This window comes from Euleptes europaea, chromosome 2 (assembly GCF_029931775.1).
Source record: "Euleptes europaea isolate rEulEur1 chromosome 2, rEulEur1.hap1, whole genome shotgun sequence".
Taxonomy (NCBI): Eukaryota; Metazoa; Chordata; class Lepidosauria; order Squamata; family Sphaerodactylidae; genus Euleptes; species Euleptes europaea.
This window is the reverse complement of record NC_079313.1, coordinates 52402791-52417687: the sequence shown is the minus strand read 5'-3', so window position 1 is coordinate 52417687 and position 14897 is coordinate 52402791. Positions and strand designations below refer to the sequence as shown.

Below are 14897 nucleotides of genomic sequence, written 5' to 3'. Positions count from 1 at the left end.
TTTGTCACTGCTCATAAATCAGAAGACTCAGAATGTTTGTAGGCTAACTCTTGTGAGAGAAGGAAATGTCCTCAGTTTGGCTGTGCTCCAAGCTTACTTTGAAATTACTTGTGCTTGCTTTGGCACTAAAATTGGAACGGTGCATAGACTTTGCTTTGTGAGGTAGGCTGGGAAGTAGGGGAGCTAAAATACAAGAAAGTGAAGGAAAGATACTGAGCAGGCAATGGACTGAGGAACAGAAACTGAGAGAAGAACAGAGGAGATCAGGAATAGAGGCAGGAAGGAAATTAAGGGAGAAGCTGCTGAAGAAATCTCACAGTTGTAAGGTATCATTTGTTACAAGGAAGGAAGGAAGAGAGGATTACTTTCTAAAGGACATGGGAGAAAGTAGACAACGGCTTGAAAAGCAGGGGGGACAGGTGGTAGAGACATGGAGCTGAAGAAACAGAGGAAGGAGGACAGGGGCAAAACCTGTAGACAGACACATCTGTGCGCTATAGGTAGGAAAGAAATGGACAGGCAAAGGAGATTGGGAGACTCAGTTGCTCTGACAGGGAACGCTCTTCATTGTGGCTTTGGGTGTAACTGCATCCTTGAAAGGTATCAATACTAACAGAACAACAAGGACCAAGAAGTAAGACAGAGGAGCAGGTTACATTTCAAACATGAAATTTGAGCTAGCCAGGCAAATGCTAACTCAACTTTAAGTACAGTAGATTAATTAAATTAGACTCATGTTAGTCTATTAGATTAATACAAATTCCTGCCAATTGGCTCGCAAAAGGAAGTGTGAGGGACAGAACCACTATTTCTATGTCTGAAAAGGAAGAACATCCAACTAGCTACTGTTATTTCCCCACTGACACTATAGGTTATGTTTCTGTGTTAAAAGTTTGACTAGTTTCCCATGACTCTTTGGGTTGTGTGTGTGTGGGTCTACACAATATCCTACTGATCAAACATGAAGGAATACTAAAAATCTGTGATTATACCACTCAGGTGTATCAACATTTACTGCCTAAGGTTGTGGACCTTTCAAGATTTGATTTTTCAGTACTATGCATGATTCAAGCTTCATAAAACAAATATGATCAAATGTCTACCAAGATCACTGGAAGCTGTTCTGAGCCACAGAATAATACCAGTACAACATTAATGATATTTTATTGCATGAAGAGATGCAATATTTTCAGGAATGACAAACAGCATTAAACTGTTCACACAATAGTCCATGTACATAAAATTAAGTCACTAGCAGACATACTTCAATGTGTGAGTGGAGCCTCACCCATAAAGCTCATCAGGTGATCTTGTGTCAGTCATGTTCTCTCAGCCTAATATACCCTGCTGTAAATGCAGCAAATATAAAATGAAGAAACAGGTCCTTGGAGGAAGGGGAAAATAAAAATACAATAGATCAAAAGTCGAAGCGGCTCTTGCCCCACTAAACTTAGTTAATTCATTTATACCCGGCCTTTCTCCCCAATGGGGATGCAAAGTGGCTGACATCATTCCCCTTTTTTCCATTGTATCCTCAGAATAACCCTGTGAGGAACTTTAGGCTGAGAGAGCGTGACTGGCCCAAGGTCACCCTAGCAAGCTTCCATGGCACAAGTGGAGATTCAAACCCAGGTCTCCCAGATTCTAATCCAACATTGTTAACCACTACACCGCACTGCTCTGTCACACTTTTGCCCCCTCCCCCAAGCTTTGCTGGGGGGTTGCTCCAGAGGGATAGCCATGCTGTTACAGCAAGTCTTGCAAGCCCCTTAAAGCAGAACACAATTTTCATGGGCTACAGCCCACTTCTCCAGAAGCAATTATTCTTTCATGTGAGCCCTTATCCATGAAAGCTTATGCTAGAATAAAATATTTTGGTCTTCAACATGCTGGACACCTCCTGTTTGTGGGGGGTGGCTTTTATTACTTTTGTGTAGAAGTTGGCTAGAACAAACAAAATGGAACTTAGTAAAGACCATTAAGCAGAAACAAAAGATCTAGGTCAGCTGAAGCAAGTACCCAGGGCAGAGGGTGTGCCTTTTCATAGGAACTAGCTGAGGGAAAGGTTATTCCTCCCCCCGCCCTCAGACAAAACTTGTTCCCTTATTACTGGAAGTTCAACTGAAATTGGAAAACATCAACTTAGCACCCTCTATTGGAATATCTAGGCAAACAAAATTAAGAAAGCATAAAATAATTTTTCCAACCCTAGAACGATCTATTTAAAATAATGCTTTGCCTTATTCATTTATCCTATTAATTTAGTGGCTTGGGCTGCAGTTTACATCATCATCTTTCAAAAGGAGTGTGGCTGTAGCATGGGGAAGATCCCAGCTCAACAATTATACCCTAAGGGTATGTCTTGACTTATTTTTCATGCCTGGGAGAGTAGAAGTCTGTTTTCCAAGCAGACCATAGACTTTTCACTGCTGACTGAAAGAACACAAAGATCCAGGTTATTTACAGCACTTATTGTTCTCTGGGAACACAGACTGCTTCAGCAGAACAGCTGTCACCTACAAACATGCTGTCCACAAGTGGTTAGTGATTTTGCATAAACTGACTCTCCCAAGTCAGTTGTTAAATCAGACCATTTTACATGTTCCACTTTTAGTATAAAAGTATATTCTACACAAAGTATATTCTTTTACACACACCAAATTGGCATTTTCTACTCAGTCATGTTTACCAGCCCCAGATGTGAGAATGACTTGATTGTCCATCCTGACAAACATGTTAGTTGACAGGGAACTGCTGCTTTAGAGCAGGCTCGAAACTGCTGAAGTGCCAGAAGTACAAATTTCATTTGCCATTAGGACAAGATCAAAACTATTTTAGCAGAGCTCATGAAAAGACTTAACTGCCGTAATTTCCTCCCTCATGAAAATCATTGCCACAGTAAGTATAAGGGCAGAATCTGATTTCTGTTTGAAACCCATAGCACAGTAGTTAAGAACTATACAAAACTATTGACAACAGAGTCCATCTATAGGTTACACACAGTCAACCCTGTATTTCATCTGTGCTATCAACTGCTTCCAAAAACCTGGATGAACCACATCTCAGCATCAACACAAAAGGCACCACATGTTTTCTATTTGCTACATTGGTTTAAAGTCATATGGGGGTACCAAGTACCTTTTCTAACCTGCAGAAGGTATAATTTGTCTGTGGTTTATCTGACGTAATCTGTTCCACCTCCCGTTCTGAGAAAAGCATACCAACGACGTACTTAACCTTCACCATGGATGTATAATCAAAAACAATTTTATTTCAGCCTGATGGAGCTCAGATCTTATTAATATTCAGACAAGTAGCACAACAAAACCAGAGTCCAGAGATACTTTAAAGACTTTGTTTTTCTAGAAGTATATTACAAACAGTGCAAACACACTCCAGTGAAACCCCAATCAAAGATACCTACTTGCTAATAAGTGAATGTATTCGAATTGATATTAGCAGATACCCTTTTAAATAATTTTATTTTGATGATCTATGTACATTCTTTACATACACTCCAAACTAGCATCATAACTGTAACACAATATTTCAAACATTTTCTCCCTCCTAAAAATGTCACTTCTTCATTTTAAAAAAATCTTTAACCACAACAGTTCAGTAAATAATTACCACATTTACCAGTTTTGTGGCTGAATAAGAATACTGTGAATTTCCATAGCCTGCATGAACACAGACAGATATCACAATATTCTAAGACGTTTTGTTTTAATTAAAAATCCATAGCTGAAACATTTTGGATTTGTAAGTACAAAATCTATAACAATGCCAAGTGATAAACTCCAGATTATAAACATGTCACAGAAGTTACACAACCCCTAAATATGCTGTGTGCCATATGGTGATGCCATTTTTATTCTCTTGCGCCAGTAGTGATCTTAAAGGCCAACAGATGTCGTCCTACGTGTTCAATAAAAACAGTTTTCAGAGTCAAACTTGGTTCAGTTCATCGTTTCTTCTTCTTTGTCTGCTCTTCAGGGTCCAGCTTGCGTTTCTTAACTGAAACAGGTTCATCTTTTTCATCATCTTCAAATAAAAGACATTGTTTGTCAATGAAAAGAAGTGGATATCTGCCAAAGATTTCAAAAGCAACAGATGCAAATACAGCAGCTTCAATTGTTCTCAGACTGACTGATTAATGTAGTGGAAAAGTAAAGTTTCAAAGTGAAATGAGTCCATTAATGAAGAATAAGAGCTAGGACTGTCAAATCAAATTTTGTATTAAATTCATTTCCCAAGGCTGCTAGCCTAAACACATTTATTATGGTGTAAGCCCCATTGATTTGGAATATACATGCTTAGGACTGAATTACCAGTGAATTACTGACTGTTGAATCAACTTAAGTACACATCCTTAGACAGGGGTTCCCAACATGGTACCTGCTAAATGTTTTTAGAAAATGGCAGAGGCCAGATGGAGCTTTTGCCCAACAGGGCTTTTGATTGGCTATGTAGATTTCTAAAAACATTGCCTTGGCAGCAGCTGTCCCCACAGCACAAGAATCTTCACTACGTGAGTGAAGGTAAACTGTGCGTAGATGAGGAAATATTTTAAAACAAGCATCCTATTAAACAGAGCTTCTGCCTGAAAAGTTTAATATTAGAATTATAACTTCATTCTCTGACATTTTATGGTTGGCTCCGCCTCTTTTGGCAGCCATTTTGTGGATGAGCCCACCACCCTGTGTCAGAATTCCTAAGGTGCCCACAAGTTCAAAAAGGCTGGGGACTCTGATCTAAGATAAAGAGGAGAGGTTCCCTTAAGAGTGGCTGTTTCTCTTTATGATCTTTACCTGAAAGTATGTGAAAGTTTCAAATTATCATTTAAGGTTCTTTTGAATGAAGACAGGCACAGGGATGCTTGAGCTAGCACATATTTGTGGCCAACAAGGATCCCAGGCTTTCTGCTTGATATAAGCTTCACAAATTAATCAGGGACAGTGATTTGGGGGGAAGATCTTAAATTTGTGAATCTTGTCCATGATACTATGTATTGTGCAAAAGAGGTGGAGAAATGCAAAAGCTCTGTTGCAGATGACAGAGGGAACAGGAAACAGAAGTGCCTAAGTTCCTCTTTCTTCAAGCTCCATAACATTTAAAAAAGTGTTCTAGGGTGTAAAACTGGATCAGATGACACACTGCCTTTTCTATATTTGCTATACGGTTTAAGGAGCTATGGGATGTATTGCTAGCTCCTAGCATTACTGGATTCCAAAATCTACTATACAAAATAAATATCAAAGGAAAGGAATGTTAAAGTGGGAAACACAAATCCTCAAAGGAAAGAATAACTCACATTGCATGAATTCACAAAGTAATAAAATTCAGATAGTTTTTATCTTTCTTGTCTATAAAATTAGATGGCATTACCTGATTGGAAGGTCTCTTGTTCTTTGTCTGGTAAGAAGTTGACTTTATTTGCGTGCCTTGGAGCATCGTCGCCATTATCCTCATACATATTTGACCACTTTATTGCCATATCGAGTTCAGGCGGCGGTGGGGGCTTTGTTTCTTTAACACTGTAAGTCTCAGGGGGTGGTACAGCATTTGTACTCCATGCCTTGAATTCCTTGGGAGGCTGTTGAAGGAAACACAACAATTAAAACACTGTACTGCCAGAAAACTAATTGGGAGAGATGAGTATTAGACTATTTTTTAAAGGCAGAGATGCACTCATGGACAAGAGTTGCTCTAATTTGGAGGCTGGCTTTAGGGGGGGGGGAGTTGTGAATTTCCTGCATTGTGCAGGGGGTTGGACTAGATGACCCTGGAGGTACCTTCCAACTCTATGTTTCAATTATTGTATGTCTCCATGATTCTATGACCATTGGACCATGAGCTGATCCCCTCCTGGTTTCTCCTAATCTCCTTGGGCATCTGTATGACCCAACTCTCACAGTAGAGAAAGACTAGCCAGCTGACATTTCTAAAGTTTTTGTTATAGTTTATTGTGGTGTAGTGGTTAAGAGCGGTGGACTCTAATACGATGAACCAGGTTTGTTTCCCCACTTGTACACATGAAGCCTGCTGGGTGATCTTGGACTAGTCTCCTAACTCTCTCAGCCTCACCTACCTCACAAGGTGTCTGTTTTGGGGAGAGGAAGGGAATGTGATTGTAAACCAGTCTGACACTCCTTAGGGTATAAAAACCAACTCTTCTTCTACTACTACTTATTTAATGATAATTGGGAGCAGACCTCACCCACTTGGAATGTTTTGATTACCCTTTGACTCTTGTTTTACCCTAGATTCTCCTCTGCCCCCGCCCCTTCTGTTGCTTGAACTCACCAGTACAGATTTACCTACTTTGGATGAATACACCTGCTTGCCTGAAGAAGCAAGCTCTGATTCTCAAAAGCCTGTGCTGGAATAAGCTTTGCCAGCCTTTTAAGGTGCCACTAAATTTCTATTTAATTCTAGTAAAAACAGATATTTGACCCAACAAATGCTAAACGATAAATATTACACAGAGTTAAATCAACCACGTTAAGAGGCTCAAGCTCTCTTGCCAAGGCGAGGCTCCAAGTCCTAGCAAATCTTGGTATCTACAAGGCAAACAAAAATGAAGTGAAAAATACCCAGAAGCAAGGGATGCTAAAAGCCATGGCACTATGTTGGCCATCATGTTTCCCTCATTGCCCAGTCTTGCTGCCAGGGCAGACTGGAGATTTCCTTTACTGAGAAAGATCTCAGTGGGCCGCTGCCGTGGAACGGCCGGTTATCCCAGGCCGTTTATGCTTGGTAATGAGAAGTGCGTTCCAGGATGAAGTGCTCAGCATATATATTTTTTATTTCTTCACGCTGAACTGTCGTTTCAGACGTCACCAAGAAGCTGGTGCATACCTGCTTTGCGTGTCTTAAGAGCCCCTTTAACGCGACCTTTTGTATTTGCATTGAAGCATTCACTGAAGGAAGCATGCAGATTGGTTCTTGTAGGTTATCCGGGCTGTGTAACCGTGGTCTTGGAATTTTCTTTCCTGATGTTTCGCCAGCAACTGTGGCAGGCATCTTCAGAGTAGTAACTCTGAGAAGATGCCTGCCACAGTTGCTGGCGAAACGTCAGGAAAGAAAATTCCAAGACCACGGTTACACAGCCCGGATAACCTACAAGAACCAATGAACTCTGACCGTGAAAGCCTTCAACAATATTTTGAAGCATGCAGAATCCCAGCCGGGGCTTAGCTATGCAAAGGACTACTGCAAATGTAATGCCCAGATATAAGGGCTGGTTTAGAACACTATGTATTCATACGCACAGACATGGAAGCTTTGGGAAGTTGGCATCCGGGAGCCATGAACCAACAAATCATGCTCTCTGTGTCTGGTATGGCCTCTCACCAGTAGAGAGCTCTGAATTACGTTCATCTTCAGGAATGTGGTTTCTGGTTACCGAGCTCACAAGATCAGGCACTCACTTCGGCCAATATCTATAGGTTATGCTAATTAGAGTGAAGTAGACGCTTAATGTGCATTGGTGCTTTTGTGTATCAATCTGCTTGGCAGCAGCCATGGGCCTGTCCCATGAGAATGCATAAACGATACTGACTTTCCTTTGTTTCTCGGGTGAGTAACTCTGCATCTTATTTGGGGGTTATTTCACCCCCAGGGTCTCTGTTTAGCTAAATAAAGACCTGTTGCTCCTTTTAACCTCCTCCTAGTTGTCTTCATCGGACTCTATAAGACAACCAGGGCACTTCACGAATGGCTATGCAAACGAAGGAACAGGCGGGTGGGGGCGGTGGGGGTGGAATCCGTTTGACTTTCTCCTCTTGCATCGGGACCGCGACGAGTCATTTTAAAGGACGGGTTTTAAAAAATCAGCCCTGAGCGAGGAGCAGAATCGGCCCTGCGTAAACGGCCCCGGAGTCGCTCCCTCCCCAAAATGCGGCCTGCGAGAGGGATCGGGATTGTGCGCTGCCGGCAAAGGCTCGTTGGGGCCAGGAACTAGGAGCAGGAGGGCGCCGTTTCTCCTCCTCAGCCCACTCTCCAGCCCCCCCCCCCAAAAAAAATCAGGTATTGGGGGGGCGTGGCAGGAGGAGGAGGAGATGGAGGCTCCCTTCTCCATCTCCCGGGCTGCCCCTCCTTGCCATGAAGATAATGCACAGTGGGTAGTCTGTCTGCAGTAGTAGAAAAGGGCAACAGTCCAGGAGCACCAGTAGCGTCTTTAAGGTGCTGCTGGACCCTTGCCCTCCTTGCCAGTCTCGAGCCTTTTCCCGCCCCACCCCACCCGGGGCCCCTGGCGCGCACCGACCTCCTCGGGCGCGCGCACCACCCGGCTCTCCCAGTCGATCTCCTTATGCAGCGGGTTGTAGAGAAAGGCCGGCCGGTTGACGCTGCTGAAGAGCTCGTCGGGCCCGGGCAAGAGCGGCTTCCCTCCAGGGACCCCCTGCGGCGGAGCGGCCTCCCGCGGCGAGCCGGAGCCCTCCTCGTCCTCGGCGCTCGAGCTGTTGTCGCTGCCGTAAGCCGCGAAGAAGCCCAGCGGGTCCCTGCCTTCCGCCCCTGCCATGGCGGGGCTGGTGTCGCCGCGACATCCGTCCGCCGCAGCCAGGAGACGCGGAGCGGAAGGTTCCGGCTCGGAGCGAAGCCTCGGTCGCCGTCGATCGCGAGAGCGGCCTTCCGGCTTCCAGCACTCTGCTGAGAGCTCCGCGGGAGTTACCTTGGGAGGCTGCTGCAAACATCGAACAGGACGCTCATGGCGCGTCAAAAGAATAATATTATATTATATATTATAGTATTATTATTTTTTTAACATTGGATAATGTTTTATAGGTTGAGATTTTAAATCAAGAAAATGAAAAAAATATTAAAAAAAAAAACAAAAGCAATGTTTTATTCAAGCATTCGTGCTGGTCTGAGTTTAATATGTCACCTTGGCATAGGGTTGCCGACCGCCTGGAAGTTGTGCAAAAAATCCCTGAGAAATTATCAGTACGCAGCCACTAGAATGCTAATTAGTTTTACTACTCTTGAAGTTAATTCCCAGTGGGTCGCCGTGTTCGTCTGTCTGCAGTAGTAGAAAAGGGCAAGAGTCCAGCAGCACCTTCAAGACTAACAAAAATATTTTCTGGTAGGCTATGAGCTTTCGTGAGCCTGTTTCATATATTTAAGTAAGTACTTCAAGAGTAGTAGAAAAGGGCAAGAGTCCAGCAGCACCTTCAAGACTAACAAAAATATTTTCTGGTAGGCTATGAGCTTTCGTGAGAAAATATTTTTGTTAGTCTTGAAGGTGCTGCTGGACTCTTGCCCTTTTCTACTACTCTTGAAGTACTTACTTAAATATATGAAACTTTTAAATCTAATGTTGACAGTTTGTAGGCTATTCTGACTATTTTCTCATATGCCAATAAGGGTATTGAACTGAATTATACAAAACGATTATGCCAACATACTGTGACAGCAAGGTAGACTTCCCCTGACTATGGAAGATCCACTGATTTAGCAATTTGTAATAATCTCTTTTCCTTTCTGTAAATGTATTGAAATGTATTAAGACAGCAAGGGAATAGCTTGTTGCTGGGCAGGATGTCTCTGTGTGTGTATGCCTGTGTGCTAAGGAATTGGGGCAAGAGTCATGGAGGGTTACAGTAAACCATAACAAGAACTGGATAGAACTGAACTGTACTGCGCCGCCTCTATGTCTGGAGTGTTATCAGCGCTACCCTGAATGTTGATGGGTTGTCATATCTTGAATTTGGATAAATATCCCTTCCTCAGTATGATCGGGGCTCAGAGATTTCTGCCCATTAGGGCCTCTGAGTCAGCAGCTGCAAGTAAACTGTTTTCTTGAAATAACGATCTCCGGTCTCTCTCTCCCCCCACGAACCCTTGTTTGCCATATCAATACAAAATAATGACACAGTGAGCTATTTCTCACACCATTACACAGTATATAACAAACGGGTATTGATTGTAAACAATACGCACAGAGTCCCCTGAGATCAACATGATCCTGTGTCGTTGCAGTCCCTTGCCGTTTGCAGATCAAAATCTTAACTATATTGTAATCCACTGTATAGTAATGTGGTTCGCCAGGGATTTTTAAACATTAAATTCAAAGCGGCTGTGTGGATCCTCGCTCCGCGAATGCCAAAGAGATGCACTTGCTCCTGTAGTCAGCTGGTAATTCCTGGCCAATCAGGCAAGGTTACTTATATTGCTGTAGTGCCCAGCTAAGCGTTGCTGTCGCCGCTGTGCACAGCTAAAGCGTTGCCAAATAATATGACAAGACCCGGGTTTTTATCTTGTTTCGCTGGCTTCTTCAGATTATATATTTCCTTTATCTATAACAATAATAAAATAAAATAATATCCACATTCCCCTCTCAGCAACTATGAAACTGACATCAATATTTTTTCTTACAATTTCTACTCACCCGACTGCAACTTTGCAGTTCATGGAGTATGACTCTTACATCAGTTAATGCAAATTGGACTCTATGGCATTGAAGTCCCTCCCCAAACCATTCCCTCCTCAGGCTCCACCCCCAAATTTTCTCGCTGGTGGCAAAGAGGGACCTGGCAACCCTACGTTAGCAGCGTAGGACTTGGAGAACAGTCTCTGGTAGTTCTAGTTCGTTATCAACGGCAAACTTTTAAGATGATTTCAGAACACAGCCATTATAAACTGGCCTCATTGCTTGGACCCATCTCTAGCCCATTGCTTACTTTTGACAGAGGCTTTAAAACGTTCCAACAAAGTCTTTCCCTAGAGCAGGGGTCACCAAACTTTTTGAGCCAGTGGGCACCTTGGCAATCTGACACGGGGGTGGGCACAACTGCAAAATGGTTGTGGCAAGAGGCATAGCCAACCACAAAATGTCAGGGAGCGAGGTTACGTTTAACTCTGATTGTAACTCATCTGCATTTCAGGCAGAAACTGTTTAATAGGATGCTTTTAAAAAATGAACATATTGTTTAAAAATACTTTCTTGCATACATACAAGTATAAATATGAGCTAACTAAGAAACATCTGGCAGTATCTCAGATCTCCAGTGGCCAATTAGAATCTCTGCTGGCCCCACCCACTTTCTGAAAATACCTGGCAGGCACCAGAAAAGTGGCCCATAGGCACAAGGTTGGAGGACCCCTGCCCTAGAACCTTTTTAAGGAACTGCCAAAGGGATATAGTAGTTACAGGCAGCAGGAGACGGACAAGCAACAATTGGCTGAAAAGCTCCTATGCTCCCTCCAGAGCCAACCTAGAAAGGTTAGGGCTAAAAAAAATTAGTCACTACTAGGCCACTCCACTACAGTCACCCAGCTGAATTAAGGCACACTTAGTCCTTGATACTTTCAGGAAAATTGATCCAATCTGATGTAGATTCTGTGCAAGCACTAAATACTTCTGGCAGCCACTGGCCAAAGACACCACTTGACAGGAGTCATAGCATAAATTGCTTTCAAAGATTAAGACTCTAGAGCTGTCACCAAGCCAAGTGTTTCTCACTATCCCCTTCTGTCAATGTTTCGCCTTCTAGTCTGTGTACTTTAACAAGTGCTCTGGGCTGGGTGAGTGGATAAGGAAGGAATTCACTGTAGTGTCTCATGACCAAGATAAGGAACTTGGTGACATTCTTCCCACAACACTTACAAAACGAATGTGTTAATAGTCGGTACTGATAAAATTATTATGCTATTTTCAGAAAGTAAGGATATGCCATTCAGCCCCTTTTCTTGCCCACTTCTCTGTATGAGTCTAATGGTTCTTTTTCTTCAGTGTCTGTGGGCATAGGATAGGTTTATCAGAATTTGTTCAAGTATATACACCAATAGTTGCTTATCCATTCCAAATGTAACACCAAAATCTACAGAATACAATGTCACAGTCCAACTGTGCTTTTTAAAGATGACAAATCAATGTTTGTAAACGATCTTGTCTTAAAACTGACAGTAATGCAGAAATTTACAATGCCTCATTTAACCACTCCATCTATATCACCTTCAATCTACACCAAGACCACATTTTATTGTTAACACGGTATACTTTGCTTTGCATCCCTCTGATCATTCTCTCATCTTCAGTAACCAATTTCTCTCTCTCTCTTTCTTTTATTACTAGGCACACAGTCCACTTCACAAATGTAGGTATCAACATTTTTACTACCTTTTTGAATTTGAACTCTTTCTCAAGTGTCTGAAAGCTTGTGTAGGAGGCTGTGAAAAGCAGCACACATCACACTGCAAAAACTAATGCAATTTAACGAAAAGCAATACCCATCAACAAAATGAAAGCAGCAGAAGTTATGGGGAGGGGCTTGCATATTCAATTCAATAACCTTTAATAGACATAGTACAAAAGACAGCTCATATCATGCATATCATGCACCACCAGCAAGTTTTCCAAAGAGACCCCATAACTTTTCTCATTCTCTGGGGCAAAGTATTGTATTCTTATTTTGATGCCAATTATATCCTTTTTTAATCTTGTGTAGTTTGCAACATGTTGCTTTGTTAGCTACCTTGAATCTAAGGATATAAGACAAGATATAAACAAATAAACTCTCTCTTTCCTTTATCTTAGTATTCAAGGTAGCTTTATTCCCAGGTCCTATCCAGGCCTGCTTAGCTTCAGTAAGGATGCTTCACCATACTTTAGGAATATCCAGAGATTTTGCCTTACTCAGATAGATAAAAGCTTTGATGGTCATCTGTAAACCATATACACACAGCAACCACCCCAGATTTGATGTGACATTCCTATAGTAAAGAGTTTCTGAAAAATTGCAGAAAAACTGGGGAAAATCCAGAGGATGCACAAGAGTAGGAGGATGCTGTGTAGAAGCTGCCACCCCACCCCCACCTTCGTTGTTTCCATCAGCAGCAAAGCTGAGCCAAATATCTTATATAATTATCAATCTGGACAATTCCAAGATTTCCTGGATGAGGCAGTGCTAATCGGTTAATTCTCCTGGACCTCTCAGCAGCTTTTAATACTATCAATCATGGTATCCTTCTGGACCACCTATCTGGGTTGGGAGCCACCATTCTGAAGTGGTCCCAGTCCTACCTGGAGGATAGTGTTCAGAAGGTGGTGGTGAGAGGCTACTGCTCAGCCCCTTGGTTTTTGGTATCCCACAAGGTTTCATCATGTCTCCTACACTCTTTAACACCTACATGAAACCTCTGGGAGAGGTCATCTGGAGATTTGGGCTGGGCTGTCACCAATATGGAGATGACACTTGGCTCTATCTCACACTTCCAGCTGATCCTAGGGATGCTGTAGAAACCCTGAACCAGCACCTGAAGGCAGTTTTGAAGTGGATGTGGGCTAATAAACTGAAGCTTATTCCCAGTCTTGGTCTACCTATCCTGGCTTCCAATTTGTTTCTGGACACAATTCAAGATGCTGGTCTTGCCCTTCAAAGTCCTATATGGTTTGGGACCAACATACCTGAAGGACAACTAATCCCTTATGAACATGCCTGACCATTACAGCCATCTTCAGAGGCCCTACTTTGGGTGCCCCTGCCTTCTGAGACAAGGCAGGTGGCAATCCTAGAGAGAGCCTCTCAGTTATGGCACCAAAGCTCTGGAACTCTCGCTCCAGGGAGATTTGTCTGTCCCCTTCTGTTGCTATCTTCCGCCAAGGGGTGAAGACTTCTTTGTTTTGTTTGGTATTTGCTCAATGATCCCTCCTTCCTAAACAATATTTTAACGTTTTGCTTATATTTTTACTCTTTTAAAAATTGTTTTAATAAGGTATGTTTGGGAGGGGGGTTATTTTAGTAGTTTTATAACCATGTATATTTTAAATTGTTAGCTGCCTTGGCAGCTCATGTAAGGGCTGAAAGGTGGGATATACATTTTGTAAATAAATAAGAGACCTTAGGAACAAATGCCTCTTATATTCCAGATTACAGAATTTGAGATGTATGGAAGTATTTGGGAAGAATGAGTCAACCTGTAAGCACAAAAATACCAAACAAAGGTTTAATTTTTACAATTCAGTTGCGTTTTTTATAAAAGTAATTGTTTTAAAAACTGTTCAGTTTGAAACATTAAAAATATATAATAATTCCAAAGATCTGCACCGGGGTCCCCAACCTTTTTGAGCCTGCGAGTACCAACGGAATGTTTTAGAGGGAGTGGAGAGTGCCACCCCACAACAGCTGCAGCAGGAGATGGAGCCTAATGCAATATCTCCCTCCTTACTTTGCAGCCATGGGAAACCCTTTCATTTGAATGAGGGAAGTCAATAACAAGCCCTGCCTTGCAATGGCTCCACTCACTTTCGGAAAAGCTTGGTGGGCGCCAAGGGAAGTATTGGCAGGTACCATGGCACCCACAGGCATCATGTTGGGGAACCCTAATCTACATTGAATATGACATAGTAATGGTAAGATTACACAGTATAGATTGCATCTCATATCAAACTTCAGAAAAGAGTGAAGTAATCATAGGAGTATTTAATATCCACAAAAGTATACTTAAGTCAGCAATGGGAATCACTAGTCCACTCTTATGTGAATGTATGGATTCTATAAACAAATATACCAGACACAGAATGCCTTGTAAAATGCCACTGTAAAAGTCTGAGCTGAGGTAAGCTATGAGGTAGGGAAGCTTGTAATAGAAATGGTCACACCTTTAGGAGAAAAACAGAACAAGCTTATGAAAGAACTCAAGTACTCCAACAAGCAGTAATCAGCACATTATACACAACTAAAAGTTGCACTCATTAGGAATTTTATTAGGTTTACTCCTACTTAACCTGTGAGAAAGTTGCACTGAAGTTAGTGAGACTTACTTCTGCATAAACATGCATAAGAACCAGGCTATCAGTGCAATTAAACATGATTTTTCAAAAACAATTAAAAACAAAATAATGCAAAGATACATTTACAATCTATTGCATCTCAGAGGCCCCATGGGAAGCCAGC

At 42.2% G+C, this 14897-nt stretch overlaps 1 protein-coding gene across 1 annotated transcript; it reads right to left on the bottom strand.

Moving 5' to 3' along the window:
* Nucleotides 1–3665: 3665 nt before the first annotated feature.
* On the bottom strand, nucleotides 3666–8524 carry C2H1orf52 (chromosome 2 C1orf52 homolog). The gene is made up of 3 exons (XM_056845233.1): nucleotides 8270–8524; nucleotides 5389–5596; nucleotides 3666–4044 (listed from the first exon to the last, which is right to left on the bottom strand). The coding sequence occupies exons 1-3, from the start codon at nucleotides 8522–8524 to the stop codon at nucleotides 3965–3967; spliced, it is 543 nt and encodes a 180-aa protein (XP_056701211.1). The 3' UTR covers nucleotides 3666–3964.
* Nucleotides 8525–14897: the final 6373 nt, after the last annotated feature.

Bases quoted from the DNA above. Each gene is read 5' to 3' on its own strand.
- C2H1orf52 (XM_056845233.1), bottom strand. From the start codon at position 8,524: ATGGCAGGGGCGGAAGGCAGGGACCCGCTGGGCTTCTTCGCGGCTTAC. The intron at 5,597-8,269 runs GTCGGTGCGCGC...TTCCTTCAACAG, and splicing joins TGGTGCGCGCGCCCGAGGAG to CCTCCCAAGGAATTCAAGGC. The intron at 4,045-5,388 runs GTAATGCCATCT...TTTTATTTGAAG, and splicing joins ACAAGAGACCTTCCAATCAG to ATGATGAAAAAGATGAACCT.